General features: G+C 47.8%; 1 protein-coding gene across 3 annotated transcripts in view; it reads right to left on the reverse strand.

Moving 5' to 3' along the window:
* The window catches only part of ELMOD3 (ELMO domain containing 3), a 28228-nt gene that overhangs the window by 4142 nt on the left and 9955 nt on the right, over positions 1-14131 (reverse strand). For 2 of the 3 annotated variants that reach the window (XM_080683119.1, XM_080683117.1), the window contains 4 exons: positions 13208-13293; positions 11551-11674; positions 11178-11300; positions 7362-7492 (listed from right to left, as the gene is read on the reverse strand). In XM_080683119.1, coding sequence (XP_080539245.1) covers positions 7362-7492; positions 11178-11300; positions 11551-11674; positions 13208-13293 — 464 coding nt within the window. Of the gene's footprint in view, positions 1-7361; positions 7493-10555; positions 10742-10937; positions 11301-11550; positions 11675-13207; positions 13294-14131 lie in introns of those variants that run through there. The other variant, XM_080683118.1, reaches the window with a different exon arrangement.

Genomic DNA, 14131 nt, shown 5'->3' on the forward strand with positions numbered 1-14131 from the left:
AAGAGTCACAGTCTATTTATCTCATCTACTTCCCCCAAGAGGAAAACTCATTACATTATGATATACTGTGCTGTCCAGTATGGTAGCAACTAACCACATGCACCTATTTAAATTTAAATTCAAAATTAAATAAAATTAAAAATGCAACACCTTTTTAGCTCATCCTAGCATGACTCCAAGTGCTCATAGTGACACGTGCTCAGCTGCTGTGGTGGACAGTGCAGACCTAGGTTTTAGTGGACATCACTGCCTGACCTGTCGAGGGTTTCCTGGCCCCACCCAGATTTTCCCAGGGTCTTCCATGACACCTGGGTTCCAGATCTTGGCCTGGCCACCTGCTAGCTGTGTGTCCTTAGTAAAGCCAACCAAACGTTGATACAGCTTTCTTATCCTATCTAATAAAGAGGGAATATGCTAATTGACCCTCATGCCATCGTAAAGATGGTGGTGCCTACAGCCAATAGGAGGGAATATGCTAATTGACTGTCACGCCCTCAAAGATGGAAACGCCCAGTCCCCTCAGCCCCACCGCGGCGGCAGGCGTGCCTGCCTCTAGAGTCCCCCAGTCCCCTCAGCCCCCCAGCCACCCAGAGCTGGCCCAAGGCGCAGGCAAGCCTTGGATGGCAGCTGCCCAGCCACCCAGGGCTGCCCAAGGCTCAGGTAACCAGGGCCAGCCGAGGCTTGCACTGCCGGTAGTGGCAGCAGTAGAGGTGTGATGGGGCGTTGTCTTCCCCTGATCGCCAGGTCGCCTCCCACCGCTGAGGGCTCCCGGACTGTGAGAGGGGGCAGGCCTGGCTGAGGGACCCCCACTCCAGTGCATGAATTTTCATGCACTGGGCTTCTAGTCTCTCAAAATAAAAAGGGAAATGCACTTTGAGTTAACACAGCGGCCTGAGACTGCTATCCTTAGAAAGGCCTGCATACAAGTTTAGTCCTTGGCTGGCATCTGGGCACTTGGGTTGTGACAAATACCTGCCATTCCCTCAGGATGACTCACTGTGTAAATTCTGTGCAAATAATATGGTTTACATTAAACACCTGCTTTCCCTCTGTGACTCTGGAATTCTGGTATGTGCTACAGATGGGGCCTGCATGGCCACCCCCCAGTAAAAACCTTAGGTACTGAATTTCTAAGAGCTCCCTGGTTGGCACCATTTTACTTGCTGGAGGAATTAACGGTGTCCTGTGTGATTCCTCTGGGAGAGGACTCTTAGAAGCCGGCACCTGGTTTCCTATGGGTTTTGTCCCATGCATTTCTTCCACTGCTGATTCTGCTTTGGCTCAACTCCAAGTCCCGTGAACCCTCCAGTGAATCATAGAACCTGGAGGTTCCTGGGACCCTGACCAAGTGCCATGCTGGGTGGAGTCAAGACACTAATCATTACAAAATTTCTTTCAGATAGGTTTTGTTATCTACAGTTGACATTTTCTATTATCCCACAACCTACCTCACAGAGTTGCTCTAAGGCAGTGGTCGGCAAACTCATTAGTCAACAGAGCCAAATATCAACAGTACAACGATTGAAATTTCTTTTGAGAGCCGAAAACCAACTTCTGCGCATGGGCCACCAAGTTTCAATCGCACTGTACGTGTGTGCCCGCACGTGGTATTTTGTGGAAGAGCCACACTCAAGGGGCCAAAGAGCCACATGTGGCTCACGAGCTGCAGTTTGCCGACCACTGCTCTAAGGAGTAATTTAGATCTTATATGCAAAATACTAAGTACAGCATCAGTCTAAGTAGGTGCTAACAAACGTTCATAATTATTATTTTTGCCTCAATGTGTGTGGCTGAGGTAAGCAGCAATGCATTTATACCTTCTTTCTTTCTTTTTTTAAAATCCTCACCTGAGGATATGTTTTTATTGATTTTTAGAGAGGAAGAGAGGGAAGGGAGAGAGAGAGAAACATCAATGTGAGAAACATCGATCCATTGCTTCCAGTACACGCACTGACCAGGAATCAAACCCGCAATCTAGGTATGTGCCCTGACTGGGAATCGAATCCACAACCTTTTGGTGTATGGGACAACATTTCCACCAACTGAGCCATCTGGACAGGGGGTTATACCTTCTGGTATTGCATATTTAATTATATATACTTGCATAATATCGCCCTTCCCTTGATTTTTTTCAGTCTAAGATAAATTTGGGAACAAGAATATGGTAGCAACATAATGAAGAGAAGGTTTAAACCTAGTATTCATTCACTCTCAGGAACGCTCATTTAAAGACCAGTTATTAAAAAGTAGTTTTCACTGGAATTCAGATCTCAGTGTCTCCGTTCCTTCAGCAGTTCTATTGGATCTGAAAAGGGTTCCTTTAAGCTAAATACTACAGTGAGGCTGTGTTTAGGGAACTAGCAGACAGTAGAGAAAACCAGACTTGGGCATTTTTGGGTTTCCATTTAAAGTTCCCCTTCTCTTCATGCTTAAGCACCTTTGAGAACTGAACAGGAAGCCGAGATGGTCTTTGTTGGCTGCTGCTGACATGTCCCCCGCCCATCCCCACCCCCGCGCCGAGGTTCCAATCCTGCAGTTCTGGGGAGGGTCCTCAGAGTCTGCACCCCCCACCCCAGGTGACTGAAGAGTGCTGCTGGCTGAGAACCGCTGTGTCAGGAGCCCGCCCCCTAGCGGTCAGGACGCGTGGGTCCCAGGCCCAGCCTCACCTCTTACTGGCTACCAAGCTTTGTGCAGAGATATTTATGCTCTCTGATCCTCTCATTCCTTACTGTAAAAAGGAGATTTACGAGGATCATCTCTGCCCTACCTCTTCGCAGGCTTGTGCTGACGGAATGAAATAAAGGATGGAAACTGCATGGAAGGCTATGCAAATTGTTGTGTGTGAGTCAGCCTTACTCTAAGGTGCTCCTTGCACGCCAGGGCCAGTCCGCGGTGGCTGGCATCTCTCAGTGCGTCTGCTGCAGCACTCCTTCTCAGGACAGCGTGGGCTGAACAGTCACACTGCCCAGACTCATGGGGGGCCAGTCCATTCCCCCAGCATTTCTAGTTCTGGGCCAATTCCCTTTTAGCAGGATGTACATAGGTCCCTGAAACATCAGTTCCCCTTTGGAGAGAAACAGGAGTGGCTGTTGGCAGGGCCATGTCCCCCAACTATTACTCGGATCTCATCCATGCCTCCTGAAAAATTGTTTTCAATATCCAGAAGCTCTTGAGATTAAGTTTTACTTTAAAACCTTGGAATTACTAATAGTTCAAGGAATTATAAAAAAAGCTAGATGGGCCCTGGCCAGTGTGGCTCAGGTGGTTAAGAGTTGTCCTCTGCACCCAAAGGTCACGGTAAGGGCACGTGCCCGGGTTGTGGGCTCAATCCCCAATAGGGTGCATGCAGGAGGCAGCAACTGATGTTTGTCTCTCATTAATATCTCTCTCTCTCTCTCTCTCTCCCTCCCTCTCTTTAAAATCAATAAAAACATATATTTTTTAAAAAGCTAGCCCTGCCCTGACCTGTTTGGCTCAGTGGATAGAGTGTCGGCCTGCAGACTGAAGGGTCCCAGGTTCGATTCCAGTCAAGGGCATGTACCTTAGTTGCAGGCACATCCCCAGTAGTGGGTGTACAGGAGGCAGCTGATCGATGTTTCTCTCTCATCGATGTTTCTAACTCTCTATCCCTCTCTCTTCCTCTCTGTAAAAAATCAATAAAATATATTTAAAAAAAAACAAAACTAGCCCTAGCCAGTTTGGCTCAGTGGATAGAGAGTTGGCCTGTAGACTGAAGAGTCCCAGGTTCGATTCCGGCCAAGGGCACATGCCCGGGTTGCGGGCTCAACCCCCAGTAGGCAGCTGATCAATGATCCTCCCATCATTGATGTTTCTATCTCTCTCTCTTCCTTCCTCTCTGAAATCAATAAAGAAATATATTTTTTTAAAAAAAGCTAGATGGGATCTTAGAATTATTTAGGTCAAACCTCATCTATAATAATAAAAGCGTAATATGCAAATCGACCGAACGACTGAACAGCAGAACGACCGTCCGGATGACCTTCCAGACAACCATACTATGACACGCACTGGCACCAGGCCAGCCAAGGCAGGTGCAATGCGATTGGCGGGGGGACCCCCCCTACCATCATCCCACGATTGCCCCAGGCCACCCTCTGTGGGGCAATCGATGGGGTTGGCTCCGTGATTGATCTTCCCAAAGAGGGAGGCCCAGGCCACCCTCTGTGCTGTGATCAATCGCAGAGCCCCAGCCAGGTGGGCCGGGCCTCCCTCTTTGGGGACATCGATCACAGGGCTCCTCTGCAGCGGTGGGCGGGGCCTCCCTCTGTGGGGCCGTTGATCTGCGGGCACCCCCGCAATCGATCGCCCCATGGAGGGAGGCCCAGGCCACCAGTCAGCGATGCTGTGGCAGGTGTGCAGGCGGCCAGCGATCGACCCTTAGAGGGAGGCCCAGGCCAGCCCAGCGATCACACCCCACACCTGTCGCCTGCAGAGGGAGGTGACCGGTGGCATGGGGAGGGGGGGCAGCGCCACAGATGGCAGGCAGTGGCAGCGGCGGGGGCAGGGCCAGCTGCCGGCAGCCGGGGAAGGAAAGCCCCGATAGGCGATGATCGCTGGCCAGGCTTAGGGACCCTACCCGAGGGGTCCCGGATTGCGAGAGGGTGCAGGCCGGGCTGAGGGACACCATCATCACCCCCCATGATGCCACAAGAATTTTGTCCCCCACCCACCCGTGCACAATTTTGTGCACTGGGCCTCTAGTTATTTCATAAAAGGGCAAACAGAGAGGTTCAGAGACTTGCCTCAAATCACAGCTAAATAATAATACCACAGATGGAACTAGCATCTAGCTTCCTGACACCTACACCAGCCTCTTTTTTTTATTAAGCTGCTGTTCCTGTGGAATAAATATAAATCCCCAGTAAATGCCACAAAGGCCAGCAAGGGAAAGGATAAGAAAGAGACTGGTCAAAGTGGTCAGTCTGGGTCTGTGAAGATACAGTGCCCAGTGCTCCCTCTCTCATCTTGCTCCTCCCTCAGCTGTTTGCATGGTTTGCGCCCTCACTTCATTGGAGCTTGTCCTTGAAAACAAATGAGGGGTTCTGAGTTGGCAATAACCCTCTGCCCTGGCTTCTGTATTTCTGCAGGAAGGTCTCACAAGAGTCTTCATAAGTCACAAGGGAGAATCTGAGATTAGAGAAGATTCAGAGGGAATCACCAGCTGTGGGACTCTGGGCAAGCCATTTCCCTTTTCTGGGTCTCCATTTCCCTACCTTTAAAACGAGGGCCAGACCAGTGGTTGCTAAGATACTCCTCAGCCTCTGGGAGTCTGCTGTAACAAAGCCGTGTTGGTCCAAGAGGCCGCATTGCTTCATAAGCTAACTGGTACAGCTCTCAAACTTGACCCAGACATCGCCTCCCTGAATCATGAAGACCACAGAACATGCCCACATTCTCTACTTGTGGGGTCCGATATACCTCAAGACCAGATACTCATGAAGTCCCACTCTTGCCTCCTCCAGTGTTTCCTGGAATAGACAGGCATACGTAAAGCCTTACAATTTAATGAGTATGCCCAGCCGGGTGGGTCACTGGTTGAGCATCAACCTATGAACCAGGAGGTCACAGTTTGATTCCTGGTCAGGGCACCTGCCCGAGTTGAGGGCCTGATCCCCAGTGGTGGGTGTGCAGGAAGCAGCTGATCGATGACTGTCTCTCATTATTGATGTTTCTCTCTCTCTCTCCTTCCTCCTTCCTCTATGAAATCCATAAAAATATATTTTTAAAAATTATCATTGACTCCTCTCTTTTTCTTACACTCTTATCCCATCCATCAGAAAAATATGCTGGCTCTACTCTCTTAAGACCATATGCTCAAGATTCTATATCCGGCATCTGACCACTTCACACCACCTCCTCTGAGAAGACCCTCCACACCACCATCATCTACAACTTGATTATAAAGCCCTAGACCAGAGATTTTCAACCTCTTCATCTTGTGACACACATAAACAAATTACTAAAATTCTGCGGCACACCAAAAAGTATATTACTGCACTGTTTGCCGATCTGACAAAGGTATAATTTTGATTCATTCACACCAGATGGCTACTGTTGTGTTGGCTGTTGTCATTTTCTTTTTTGAGAACCTAGGGAAAAAGAGTCAGTGCCCCTGACTAAATAGGTATGACATGTTTTAAAAATTCTTGTGGCATGTCAGTTTAAAATTGCTGCTCTAGACTATTCTCCACCGGGCAGCTGGTAGGATCCAATTAAACCTTTCAAGTTGGATCATGTACTCCAAGCTGCTGAAAACCCTCATTTTGCTCAGAGTAAAATCAAAAGCCCTTAACGTACCTACCAGGCACTACGCCATCTGGTCCCTATTAACCTCTGACCTCCTTTCCTACTGTCTTCCCTTCCTCCTTCCGCTCCAGCCAGCTTCCCTGCTATTCTTCACATGCCAGACACTCTCTCCTCAAGAGCAGGCTGTAGCTGCTCCCTCTGTGTGGAATGCTCTTCCCCAGAAACCAGCTTGGCTAACACCCTCACCTCTTCAAGGCTTGGTTTAAGTGTTGCCCTCTCATGGGAGATACCTTGACCATCCCATAAAATACTGTAACCCCTCCCCACATTCTCCAAACCTTAGCCCACCTGTGCTTTTTCCTTAGCACACGCATCACCTTCTAACATGTCCTATCATTAGTGTATGCATTATGCTTACTTGTCTTCTCTGCTGGAAGGATCTTTGTTTTGCTCACTGATGTGTCTCAAGCACCAAGAAAATAACTAGCACAGGAGGTGCTGAATAAATATTTTAGTGAATGAATTCCAGGTTCCACAGATCTGGGAGATGCATGGCAAGAAACAGGTCAAATTCATTTTCTAAAATGGAGGGAATACCTACCACCTTTAACTAACTGGGAAAACCATCAAACCCAGCCCCAGAGAGGACAGAGACTAAGGGCTACAAAAGCCACTTCCAGCCTGTCAGTAACTCCTGACCCAGAGGCAAACCTTCTCTGGGGCACACAAGGTGGACTCTTTTCCTTCAGAATCAGGATTTCCCAGTAAGGGTGGTGAGTTGCCTAGTGCTTTTGTACATTATCTCCTTTAATTTTTCCAACTACCCAGCTGAAGTTTCCATGATTTCCATTCTACAGGTGAGGAAACTGAGGCTCTGGGAAATTGAGGCAATGCTTGATACTCATGCTAATGAGTGCTAGAGCTCAGATTCCAGCATTGACAGGGGAAGACCAATCCTGGTTTGCCCCAGTTGTCCTAAGAGCCCTCAGCAATGAGAGAGATTTACCTGGGAGGCCCGCCTGGCTGCTCAAAGAGCCTTGAGCCCAGGTCCTAGCTCCACAGCCCTCTCTGCTAGCTTCCCACCAGAGCCCCACCTGGATATGGTGATGAGACAGGCGGAAAATCTCCTGGGCCATCAGCAAGGTCTTTGAGTCCATCACCAGGTACAGCAGATGGAGGAGGGCAAGGAAGCCCGCTCCTCTCAGGTCTGTGGCTGGATTTGCTCCTATAGCAGAAACCATGAGGAAATTGAGGGTGATGAGAGCAATACTTAATGAAATGCTTGCTCCCGGGAGCGTCAACGACTTAGTTATAGGCCAAGTGGAAAGCCTAGACTTCCCTGACTGACTGTAACAGGACACCCCTTAGCAGGGCAGTCAGAGAAGTGGGACTTTATCCTTTCCTGGTGCTAAGGAGCCCCTTCCCTCTGGTGGCACTAGAAGTGAAGTGGAGGCCACATGGGAATAGTAATGAGGTACCCCTGCCCTTCCCAGCCAGTGGTACTAGTGGAGGCCAAGAGGGGTAACTGGGTTCCTACCCCATCTGACAGTAATGAGGTCACAGCCTCCCCCTCCCCCCGCCCCATTGGCTCAGTATCAGAGGAGGCCTGCTAAAATAGAAGACTTAAAGAAGATCCAGAGTCTCATTACACAATACCCAAAATGTTCAGGACACAATAAAAAAAATCACTTGTCACACACAAAAAAAATCACAATTTGGATGAGAAAAGGCAATCAGTAGATAGCAACCCCAGATAAGCGTTTTTAAGCAGGTGCTGTAGGCAGAGTAATGGCCCCTCCAAAACTGTCCCTGTCCTAATCCCCACAACCTATGTGTATGTAATGTTGCAGGCCAAGGGGGAATTAAGATTGCAGGTAGAATTAAGGTTGCTAATTAGCAGATAAGAAAATTACCCTGGATTATCTGGAAGGGCTCAATGTAAAAAGTGAAAGAGGGAGACAGAAACAGAGTCAGAAAAAGATGTGAGAGTAGAATCGGGCTCAGAGAGATGCTATGAAGGAGGAGGAATGTAGGGAGCCTCTAGATCAGCCGTGGGCAAACTACGGCCCACGGGCCAGATCCGGCCCGTTCGGCTGTTCTATCCGGCCCACGGAGCCGAAAGAGCGGAGGGTTCTCTTGCTCTCCCCTCCGCTCCTTTACTTTGAATTTATATTAGTTCACATAAACACTGCATCCATGCTTTTGTTCCGGCCCTCCGGTCCAGTTTAAGAACCCATTGTGGCCCTCAAGTCAAAAAGTTTGCCCACCCCTGCTCTAGATGGTGAAAAAGACAAGGAAACAGAGTCTCTCCTGAAACCCCAAAAGAATGCAGCTCGGCCCTAACCGGTTTGGCTCAGTGGATAGAGCGTCTGCCTGCGGACTGAAGGATCCCAGGTTCAATTCCAGTCAAGGGCATGTACCTTGGTTGCGGGCACATCCCCAGTCGCAGGCGGCGGGGGGCGGAGGGGGGGCATGTAGGAGGCAGCTGATCAATGTTTCTAACTCTCTATCCTCTTCCCTTCCTCTCTGTAAAAAATCAGTAAAATATTTTTTTAAAAAAAGAATGCAGCTCTGCTGCCACCTTGATCTTACCCCAGTGAGACCTGAATTACAGAACTCCTCGATTTGTGTTGTTATAGCTACTAAACCTTTGATAATGCCTTTGATAAGCAATTACTAACACACTTAGAAATGAAAGTCTCAGTAAAAATATGTAACTAAAATTAAAAACCCATTGGATGGGCTCAACAGCAGAATAGCTATAACAGGAAAAGAATCAGTGACCTTGAGGATGGAACAATTTAAATTACCCAATCTGAACAATGAGGGAAAAACAAAACAAAATGAGGAGCACTTCAGAGATCCATGAGCTATAGACAGAGCCCGTGGGACCTGTGGAGCAATAACAAAAGACCTAGCATTTGTGCCATTAGAGTCCCACAGTAGAGGAGAAAGTATGGGGCTGAAAAAAGTACTCAAAAGCAATAATGGGTGAATATTTATTAAATTTGGCAAAGACATAAAATCTACAGATCCAAGAAGCTGAGTAAACCCAAAATGGAATAACGTGAAAGATATTCACACCAAGACACATCATAATCAAAATGCTGCAAACTAAAGACAAAAAATAAAAATCTTGAAAAAAGAAAGAGAAAAACAATCCCTTAACTATCAGGGAGAAATAATTCAAATGACAGTAGCTTGTTGGCTGGTGTTGCTCAGTGAACTGAACTAGGAGGTCATGGTTCAATTCCCGGTCAGGGCACATGCCCGGGTTGTGGGCTCAATCCCCAGTAGGAGGCATGAAGGAGGTAGCCGATCTATGATTCTCTCTCATCACTGATGTTTCTCTCTCTCCCTCTCCCTTCCTCTCTCTGAAATCAATAAAAACATATTTTTTAAAATGACAGCAGTGCCCTAGCAGGTTTGAGTCAGTGGATAGAGAGTTGGCCTGCAGACTAAAGGGTACCAGGTTCGATTCCGGCCCAAGGCACATACCTGGATTGTGGGCTTGATCCCCCTCCAGTAGAGGGTGTGCAGGAGGCAGCCAATTAATGATTCTCTCTCATCATTGATGTTTCTATCTCTCTCCCTTCCTCTCTGAAATCTCTGAAATATATATATATTTATTATTATTATTATTATTTTTAATGCGCAGCATGGCTCAGTGATTAAGCATCGACCTATGAACCACAAGGTCTTGGTTTGATTCCCGGTCAAGGCACATTACCCATTACCTGCAACTTTCTGGGGAGAAAGTTGAAGGTAATGGGTAGCATGCTGGGTTCACCCACTTTAATGAACTTATCATTAGGCTTTGATCCCCAGTGTGGGACTTGCAAGAGGCAAAACTGATCAATGATTCTCTCTCATCATTGTTTCTCTCTCTCTCTCTCTCTCTCTCTCTCTCTCTCTCTCTCTCTCTCTCTCTCTCTCCCCCTTCCTCTCTGAAATCAATAAAAATACGTTAAAAAAAATAAAAATGATAGCAGCTTTCTCATCAGAAACCATGAAGTCCAAAAGGCAGTAGCACATTTATCAAGTGCTGAAAAAGAACTGTCAACATGGAATTCTATATCCAGGAAAATTACGCTTCAGAAGTAAAGGGGAAATCAAGTCATTCTCAGATGACTTGTTTCTCTCATTGTTCAGATTGGGTAAGAGAATTTATCACCAGTAGACCTATACAAGAAAATGCCTAAAGGACGTTTTGAAACAGAAAGGAAATGATAAAAAGAATCATGGAATATCAGAAAGGAAAAAAGAACAATGGAAAAGTAAATACAATGGATTTTGCCTCTCCTCTTGAGATTCTTAAGTTGTTTAATGGTTGAAACAAAAATCAAACACACATGATTTTCAGTGTATACAGAGGACATATTTAAGACAATTATACATGAGGGAGGATAAAGGGACTTAAAACATGTTGTCAATACCAACAGACTGTCAATTAATTATGGGTATATAAAGTTTCCTTTTAAAATTAGGATATTTTCCTATTCTATACAAGTGTAATTTGGTATGATTTTGAAAAAAGAGTAGCACAATCCAAAAGCAGGTGAAATAATTTTGTTTCACTCAAAAATAAAACAAACTTTTCATCAATATTAATGGAAAAGAGGAAAAAGAAAAAACCAGATTCCAAACCATATCACTCCAGCGGTTTCCACCCCAGAGTAAGTGTTTGACAACGGTCTGTACGGCCACAAGTCAACGTTTCTCCTGCCACTCTCTTCTCACGCCAGCCACACTGTTTCTCCAACCGAGACAAGCAAGCGTCATGTCAGGGCCCTTGCATTTGCTCTTCCTGGAAGGTTTTCCCTGATACACCTTCGCATGGTGCTGGGCTCTCACTCTAGTCCTGGAATCAGGGGTCCAAGAAAAGAAGATGAACCATTCCTCTCTCTTACCCTGAAAGCCCAGATCTTCCCAGTGATCTCCGTGGAGGGCACAGTCAAACTTGGAGCCGGTCAGCTTCTTATAGATGGTCTTGAGGACTCGGCCATGTGTTGGGTCTCGGCTATCCAGGCCACCTGCCCCAAAACACACCCATGTTTCTGTTGGATTGCCCTTCAAGGGAAGACTAAGTGCTTCTCAAGACAGATCCAGACTGTACTCAAGACACCCTGTTCTCCCAGACTTTTACCTCTCAGTCCCTGCTCCCCACATCAACACGGAAAATGCAAGACCCTTGGGTGAGGCTTAGTAACAGGGTGGGCAAACAGTGCTCTCTGCCTGACTTCATCTGCAGCACCTGCTCTGTGACAGCACCAGTGCACTCACACTGAGCAATGGTCAGGACCAAGTCCCTTTCTTCACGGAGGCCCTGGTGGAGCTTTGGAGGCCCGAAGAGGCAGTGCCGGAGGGCAGCAAGCCCAGTCCTTCGAATCGTTGGCTGGATTCTTTTCTGGGGAGAAAGTTGCAGGTAATGGGTAGCATGCTGGGTTCACCCACTTTAATGAACTTATCATTAGGCTGAGCACAGGGACTATTCTTGCAGAAAGACATAGTTCCCCCAATTAAGTGGCTGGTCTCTGGGCCAGGGAAAGGGAGCAGACGCTGTGAAGCATCTGTGGAATATCTGGAGACAGGCTCTCCCAGCTCTTAAGTTCTGTGTAAACAGAGAGAGATGTCCCCAAGCATTATCAGTCAGCTGTGTACATTTGGTCCTTTGGGCTCTTCCAGAACTAGCTATTCCACTGACTATCAAGGAGGCTGGCTGTGGGGACTCCCCCATGTGGTCTCACAAACACCAGACCAGGTTCCCTAGCAGGGCTGCTTCTGCATAGCCTTTGTATGTCTGCCTCTGTCTCTCTCCATAAAGGACATAATTTATAAAGTCTAGCACCACTCTCAAATTCTAGGATGAGACAGCCAGTGGGGACAGGAGTTGAGTGGAGACTTTTTTGGAGCTGGAATCCTCTGAGGGGAGCTAGAGCCTTCTGCTACCACCACAACCAGCACTTCCTAAACCAGGCCATGCTGACTTCTCATTGCTCAGGGCCGCTGCCAGGGACTTAGAACAAACTGATCTGGGTAGCTTCTGGCAACCTGATTCCTATCTTCTCAGCCTCTCTCTTGAGCCAGGTTTTAGGTACAAGATCTGAAATCACATTCCTCTAAACTTACTACTGGTCACTCAAGATGCCCCAGAAAGCTTGCCAGCTTTTATTCTCAATACTAGAGGCCCGGTGCACAAAATTCCATGCACTGGAGGGGGAGGGGGTGTCCTCAGCCCAGCTTGCACCCTCTCGCAGTCCAGGACCCCCCAAGGGGTCCTTAGCGCTGCTGTGGAGGCAGGAGAGGCTCCCACCACCACCGCTGCGCTCGTCAGCTGTGAGCCTGGCTTCTGGCTGAGCGGCGCTCCCCCTATGGGAGTGCACTGACTACCAGGGGGAAGCGCCTGCATTGAGCATCTGCCGCCTGGTGGTCAGTGTGCATCATAGCGACCAGTTGTTCCACCATTCAGTGGATGTGCATATTAGCCTTTTATTATATAGGATTCTTTCTTTTTCCAATTCTACATATTTTTAAAATTCCCAGATAGCTTCTAATACCTTTAGAGAATGGAAGGTTTTCCTACATTAGCCATTAATTACTCAGCTCTGGACAGGCTGCCTTGCTTCCTCAAGAACTACCTAGCATTTGATTCCAGACCTCTCCATTGTTAAGAGGGAAGAGGAGGGAGCAGCTACATGGACCTCTTTATGACAGGGACACCAGAGCTCTGGGACACAGGCCCAGAAAGGCCACGGGGGCCCTGCATGCAACAAGGGTCTTTGGCAGCCACGACCCTGTACCCCAAGATCTTTCTAGGTGAGATAGGACCTTCAACTGGAAGCTTCCATCTGCTTGCCCAGTGCCCTGTCCTGGTGGGATAGAAACCTGGCTCCTGGGAAGAAGTGCTTTGCTGGAGATCCCAAACCTCCCTATGTCATACCTTGAAGGAGGAGAGGTCGATGGTCTGGAAATGCTGCAGGGCCTCACTGAAGGAGATCAGCTGTGCAGGCTGGTCTGTCTGGCTTCCTGTGGCAAAAGAGAAGAGGCAGAAACCCCAGGATTTGTAACAGTAGTCAGTGTCAGCAGCCATTCACTGAGGCCTTCCGGTTGTCACCTCTAAGCTCAGATTCCAGCTGTAAACATCAGACACCCAAAGCTGCTGGATCAACTTCCCTTTCAGACCCGGCTGGTCAGAGGCTTGCAAGCTGATCTATGCTGTGAGTAGGGAAGGATCTGCCCCTCAGGGGCTCCCTAAATTCCACTCATCTGTGAGGGGGTGTCACTGACTGGAATAGGTACACACGTAAGAGTATGCCACAGTTTTGCTTAGGGGTACTTCCTAATTCCTACTTTGCCCCTTCTCACACCCTATATATGAATGGGCCTCTCTCCATCCTTTGTTCCAGTCCACAGGGAATTAACTTGTCAGTTAACAATAATGTCTCTCCCATATGGTCCTAGTTCTGCTTTCCTGTAGCTCTCAGAAAGAGATGTGAGACAATTTTTACCAAGCTCAGAGCCTTCCAGCAGATGGCTTCAGCCCCAAACTCCAAGGATTTCCTTGTACAGTGAACAACTTGCTCAGCCTTATGCAGGGGCCCTGGCTGCCCGCCTCCATCCTTCTGCTAACCTCATCTCCCTACAGAAGCTGACCATGCCAAGGTCCTCCCTGAGTTCTCTCAGGGCTGGGTAGATGGCAGCCCTTTCCCCATGGCATTCATTCCCATTTCTTCCAGAAAGTCGTCTTTAGATTTGGAAAGAGTTTTTATTCTATTTCACACAGCCAAAATAAGACCATTCAGAAATTGTCTCCTAATCTCAGAGTCACAGAAACATTAGCCTCATGTGTGGACAGTGCCTTTAC

Source organism: Plecotus auritus (assembly GCF_963455305.1).
Source record: "Plecotus auritus genome assembly, chromosome: 8".
NCBI classification, from domain to species: domain Eukaryota; kingdom Metazoa; phylum Chordata; class Mammalia; order Chiroptera; family Vespertilionidae; genus Plecotus; species Plecotus auritus.